The sequence below is a fragment of the Euprymna scolopes genome, chromosome 4 (genome assembly GCF_053919585.1).
Source record: "Euprymna scolopes isolate OS-2025 chromosome 4, ASM5391958v1, whole genome shotgun sequence".
NCBI lineage: Eukaryota > Metazoa > Mollusca > Cephalopoda > Sepiida > Sepiolidae > Euprymna > Euprymna scolopes.
In genome coordinates, this window is record NC_136485.1 from 151,351,906 (window position 1) to 151,359,120 (window position 7,215).

General features: G+C 33.3%; 1 protein-coding gene across 1 annotated transcript; it reads right to left on the reverse strand.

Moving 5' to 3' along the window:
* Positions 1–4,855: 4,855 nt before the first annotated feature.
* LOC145272337 (uncharacterized) lies at positions 4,856–5,209 on the reverse strand. The gene has a single exon (XM_080127033.1). The coding sequence runs from the start codon at positions 5,207–5,209 to the stop codon at positions 4,856–4,858; it is 354 nt and encodes a 117-aa protein (XP_079983159.1).
* Between the last annotated feature and the right edge of the window lie 2,006 nt (positions 5,210–7,215).

Sequence of the window (7,215 nt, forward strand, 5' to 3'; positions counted from 1 at the left end):
TCAGTTTCAACTACATATTTTTGTAGACAGTTAAGATCAACAAGCTTATCCACGTATGCGAACGTACTTCTTGGTGTCAATCCCATCCACCTACAAGTAAACAGACAAACACACGGTCACACGTCCGGCTACGGAATGTACAGCTGTTTTATTATTGATATATAACCTGCTCGTACGTAAAATTATTCATACGGATCTTTTAAAAACGGATAGCATTACACCTAACACACGCGCACTTGTCCTACTATTTTCTTTATTTAGTATGCAGCTATTATTAGTCGATTGAAACATTCAATTTGATATACGTCAAATCTTCTCTCCTTCCTTTCTCATTCTTTATCAGTTCTCGTTGGATTTTTTCAGAGTTAAAAGAAACGTTGGGATTGGTTAGTGTCAAATAGGTGAGCATTTGGAAATACCAAAGTCTCTATGTCTTTTTGTGTATGTATGTTTGTTATGTGTGTAATTCTCTGTATCTTTATTAAGTGGAACCTGAACAAATTTTAAAATTCATATAAACTCCTTGAAACTATTCTAGTAACATTTGACTTTAGAAAACAAACGCTTTACAATTAAAAACAAACTTTCGGAAGATTTAAATCATCTTGCTTCTGAAGATAAACGTTCTAAGAATTAGGTTAACAAACCTTTTCTTGGCATTAAATGACCCCTAGAGGTTGAAATGCAGTTAAGCAAACACACTCACTCGTTCATTTCTTTTTAGCCAGAATGGGTGAACGTGTTATATTGCTATGTGTTTATAATAGATTATACCAATCAGGTATTTTATAAGCAAGGAAAAGTGTCACATGCAAGAGTCATTTAAATTTCACGACAAAAGAGTTAGATAACAGGTAAAATAGTGTGGGCGACAACATCCGTGAAATATCGGTGACTTTTTGGAGTAGATTGTTAATCCAAGATAAATAAAAAAAATAAAACGGACTTTTGTTTTCAATTTTTTCCCTGCCTGCCCCTATATCTTTTTTTGCCCCCTATTTCACTCTTTATAAATAGTCAATTGTAATATAATTGCTATAAATTTGGAAAATTGTATCATAAATAGTAAAATATATCAAAAGGAAGATAGGAGAATATAGAGTGAGCAAAGATATATGATTATAATATAATAATTGAAATCATCATAGTATCAACTGACTTTGGTTACTCAGTTTGGTTTTATTCAAACAATTCATCTAAAGACGAATTTAACAACAAACGTCTTAAATGTTATAATTAATCCAGGTAAAGTTCTCAGATGCATTTAAATTACAGAAATTAATACTAATTTACTAGTTGGGCAAATGATTTTTTCGATTATGGAATCGGGATTGATATATTAAGTAGTTACATATAACTGTAACGTATTGATCTACAGGTGCCTTTCTATTAAGCAGAATATATAAAGAGTTACGTATAGATACTTTACTCTATCTGAATGGCACAATGAAAATCTGCTGTTCCTTCTATGCAGTTTCAACATCCATTAGATAATATATTCCGTTTTCTGTTCACTTACTCGCTTACATGAAGCAAACCATGCTCGTGTGCGAAGATGCTTCGTCTTTTGATACCTTCATAGAATATACACTGACATGCAGTTCTGAGCCAGGTGTCATTTTGACTTCCTTTAAATGAATGAGCGCGAACGTATTTGTCATAAATCACAACTATATAATAAATAAATCGACTAGCAGTACTTAATATTAATAATACAGTAACTTCTTGAATACACAAATTGTATTAACCACCAAAGTTTAGAACACACCGTTTGTTTACGAAATTTGTATAATTATATTTTCCAAAAGTTCTAAATGAATAATTATGTGATGAAGTTATTTTTTTCAGAAACACCCACACACACTACACACACACACGCGCGCACGTACACACACTCATATATATATACAGCGAGAGAGAGAGAGAGAGAGAGGAGAGAGAGAAAGAAAGAAAGGGACAGAGGGGATAAGACTTAAAGAGAACTGTTTACTTTAATACGTGTTAATACTTTAAATGAGCATTGCTAAATGTACTGGAGATATATAAAAAAGCTCAATATGTATACTTATCCTAAGGCAATAATAATATAAGCAGTAAAGATAAATAATTGTGAAGTATAAATCAGTTTCAAAAACATAAACAAACCATATACCTAATAAGTGTACAATCGTTTCGGAAAACATATTCATTTTATTAATATAAACAAATAATACTAAAACAATCGACAATGAATGTTCAATATACACATCCATCCACCTTTATTATTTAAACATAAATGCGTGTATATTTAAGTGTCTTGTCAATCCCCAACGCATTAGTGCTCATGAGGTGGAAATATCTAAAAGAGCATTTGCCAATATTGAAAAAAATGAATATCTTTACCGAAATGATCGTACACTCAGTTTGATTTTGCTTTGTTTCTCATTGTGACACGGATTCTAAATTTACAATTATAAATCTTCATCCTCAATATATATATATATAAATATATATATATATATATATATATATATATATATATATGTATTTACATATACATACATAAATATATAAATATATACATACATAATCATACATATATATACATATAGTAATATATATATATACATATAGGTACACATACCTATATACATACATACTAATATAAATATCTATATACATATTTATACATGTATACACACATATAACTATGTGCATATATATACCCATATAGATACATATATACATATGTATACATGCATAGGTATATGCATAAAAATACATATATATACATATATGTACATATATACATGCATATGCATATATATATACATATATATATATATATATATATATATACATATACATAAATAAATATATGCACATATATACATATATCGTACATATATACATGTATATATATCCATATATACATGCATGGATATATATATATATATATATATATATATATATACATATGTGCATATATACATATATACATATGTGCATGTATTGATATATGCATATATATGTGCATATATATATATGCATATGTATATACATATATGCATATATATGCCTACATATATATATATATATATATATATATGTATTAATATATATATATATATGTATATACATATATATATATTGAAATAATTCCTCTGCACTTGATAGAGGAAATACCAACACTTTCAAACTATCTTAAAATGTTTAATTCCAAATATTTCTAATGCGTTGTATCTCCCCTCTTTAGTTTTCATATATAAATAATTTTTACAGCGTGAACATTATTTTATACTGGCGATATTGATAGTCTTGCACTTTTAAAATTAACGTGGCACATAATATATCAGAAATATTTGAAATCAAGTATTCCACTTGCAATTATTTCACATCATTTGAAAGCATGGGAGAAGGTTTTAGTTTTCCTTTTATAAACCCGACTGATTTTGGGGAAATTCATATATAACTTCATATGCAAAACTACCAAACAAAGGAGTATGATATAAATTATGGTAAAAGTGCTGTGTCTTTCCACCTGCAAGAAATCCTTTTGAACTAACACTATTATAGGTTTTCCATTGATGTTGAAATAGTTAACGGCGCTTAATCCCAGCAAACGATTATTTTCAATGATAAGAATAAATTATAGTTTTAAGAGTGGGATACCACATTTTATATACATTTTACGTAAAAAGAACACATATTTCATAGACTAGTGTGCCATGAAGTGGGTTATATTATATGATTATAATTTTATATTAAACAAGCGGGGCCACCTCTCATTGTCCGGGTGTGGAGAGGTTCTGGAGGTAAATTAAAGCAAAATGGAAATTAAAGAATAAGCTAATGTAATAACTCTGTTTAAATATAAGATTTTTTTTAATCGTAAAAACAAGAGCAAAAAATAACAGCGAAAAAGATACAAAATAAAGAACAAGTGAACGAAAAAGAAATGGAATAAATAACCCGGTTTCAATATAAAAACTAAAAATAGATGTATATTTTGAAAATATATACATCTGATTCCTCGGCTGGGACGTACAATCTTAAGATAACGACGCTGCCACTATAACGGCGAGTCTATCATCGCAGGAGCGATTTTAGTTCGTTGTTTGTTTTAATATTTAAACTAATTCAAGAAAACCATTTTTAGGCATACATGTTTGGCTAAATTGTCATGAAGGAACGGCTTTTTGCTACCCCTCCCTTAAATAAATTTTCCAGTTTTCCTTTTTTTTTTTAGCGTCCTTCCGTCTAGATACACGATTGAGAATCGCGTCTGAAGGTTGTCATTAGTGGTGGCAACTGTTGACGTGACTAAACGGACTGCTGCGAGAGCAGCAGATTCTGTTGCACTTCCCGCAGAGATACGCTCTCTCATGCTCTGCCGATGCTGCCTACGCTGTCTTTTTGCGCATACCCCTCTTCTCATAATGTTCATCTCTTTTCTCCTCGCTCAGTCAGACATATTTCTGGATGTGCCCCTCAAGGAGTCACGGTCCGCTGTATAGGATTCAAGGTCAACAGGGTTGATGTTGCCGGAGTTTAATGCCCTTTTGCACACATCCTTAAATCTGGGGAGTGGTTGGTCTACAGCCAGATAAGAGCTTGGCATACAGGATGTCTTTGGCGATGCGGTCATCCTGCATGCAAAAGACTTGCCCCAGCCAGCGCAGACCTCTCTGGGAGAGGAGGGAAAACATGCTTGGAAGAACGTATTTGTTCGGAACGCGGTCCTGCCGTGTAATGCCTAAGATCTTTCTTAGATTGCGCAGAGGGAAGGTATTTAGTCTGCGCTCTTGATTCTTGTAGAGGGGCCATGTCTCACTTCAGTAGAGTAATATGCTGAGGACACCGGCTTGATATATCCTCATCTGTTTATGGTCAGCATGTTATTACTGCACACTCTCTTTGTCAGGTGGGCCATAGCTGTTGCTGTTTTCCCAATGCGGGTGTTTAGCTCAGCGTCCAGTGAAAGGTTTTTCAAAATAATGGAGCTTAGATAGGTGAAGTTGTTCACCATCTCCAGTGTGTGATCGCCAACGGGTATCAAGAGGGCGATGCTGACATCTTGAGCCATGACATTTGTTTTCTTGACGCTTATTGTCTGATCAAAATCGTTGCAAGCATGGGCGAGGCGTTCAATAAATTGTTGGAGGGCTTCCTCAGAATGGGACGCTAACGCGGCATCATCTGCGAACAGCATTTCCCTGATGAGGGGCATGCGGACTTTAGATTTGCATATAGACGGGACAGGTTGAAAAGGGGAATATAGTTTCATGAAAAGTGTATAGTAGCAGAAGTGAGAAAAATATGCGAAAAAAACTTTATCTATCATCGCAGGAGCGAAGTATTTTTTTTTAATATTTTAACTAATTTAAGAAAAAAAACGTTTTTGCGCATGCGGGTTTGGCTAAATTGTCATGAGGAAACGATTTTTTGCTACCGCTCCCTGTAATAGAGTGTCCAGTTAAGGGGAAAGAAATGTATGTTCTAAGCCAATATTTCGATATTTCTCGTCGGAAAGAACGAGCATCAATAGGATATCGATCTTGCGAAAATCTGTCGCATTAGTCGAAAGCTTTAGGTAGACATACAAACATACATTTGAACATATCTTTTCTCTTATATTATAGACTAGCTTGGGTGCCGGCTCGGACCCGTGACGTAAAGGCGGATAGGATAAAGGGTGTGTGTCTGAGAGCGTTGGTTGAGCAACAAAAAAAAAAGAAGGAAAATTATGAGTGCAAAAAAAAAAAGCTGTAAATAACAGGCAGATTCAAACCCGTAACGCGAAGGGGAATAAAACGTAAAAATAGTGACATCTTTTCTGTTGACCCCATCACACAACTGAAGGTCAGGTAGGTTTAAATTAGGGCTATACAATCGAAATAAGGTGATGACTTTCGGAAATATCAACAAAAAGGGCGAGCCTCTCCCTTTATAAAAATTGCCTAGTTGGGGGTGAAAGAATTAATGTTTTTGGCCAATTGTTCGGTATTTGTCGTCCGAAGGGTGAATTTCAAATGATAACGACTTCGTGAAAATCTGTCGCTTCTGTCCACAATTTTTGCGAGACTTGCAAGCATACATACATAGATTTAAACAAACAGGTGATAGTGGTATAATAGATTAATATACAAAATATATCTCCCCTTGTTTAAGCAACATTGGGCGAACATAAAGGCAAATATCACATAGTTCACCACACATTTCAGGTCATTACTTTTCCAACGAACTTTCATTTGTAAAATTATCATCCATAGTCGTCGAGATTTCGAACGTATAAAGTTGCCACAATATATATATATATATATATATATATATATATATATATATATATATATATATATATATATATAGCATAACCACGTTGACATATTGGTTTCCGCTGGATCACCGAATTAAGCAACATTGCACCTAGTCAGGATGAAATGGGTAAGTATTTGCGACTCCCAGCTGCCGTAGGTGCTCTCCGCTTATCTCGGCATTGTTTCCCGTCATTCTGGATGTGGTTGGAGATTGGTCAACGCTTTCCTCACAATGCCACGCGCAACTGCCTCTACAGGGGGAAGCTTTTCTCTTCCGAGACTGAACTAATTAATTTTACATGAGAAATTTTGCATACGTATATCATTTACAACAATATATGAAACTTAATTTTATTTTCACGGGATATGTAGAGTGTGCTTCTTTAACTTATAAAAAATGCGAATCTCATTTATTTTAAGAGAATACCTTACAACATTCGGAGTGACTGGAAATGAAGTAAGGGGTTTTAGTTCAAGTATTGGCGTTTGATGCGAATAAGCTGTAAGTGTAGTTGTTTCTATGATCAAGGCTTAATGGGTTGAGAAACTTGTAATATTAAGTGAGGTTGTAAAAATAATCCTAGAAGTAGAATGAGGAGGGTCTCAGTGATTATTCTCATTCATGGGAGATTACTATTGATGGAGTAATTTCCTTTGTGAACTTAAATTTTAATCTATATTTTTGGTATTGTCGATTGTTTTACTTTTGTATGAGAAATCCACCTTCATGTTGAGCGTTGTTCATTATTCCAATCTATCGGTCTTTGACATTTTTTTCTTGGATTCTCTCTCGCTCCCTCTCTCTCTCTCTCTCTCTCTCTCTCTCTCTCTCTCTCTCTCTATATATATATATATATATATATATATATATATATTTCTCTCTATATATATACATATATATACATATATGCACACACAC

Coding starts and splice junctions, on each gene's coding strand:
- LOC145272337 (XM_080127033.1), bottom strand. CDS start 5,209: ATGCCCCTCATCAGGGAAATGCTGTTCGCAGATGATGCCGCGTTAGCG.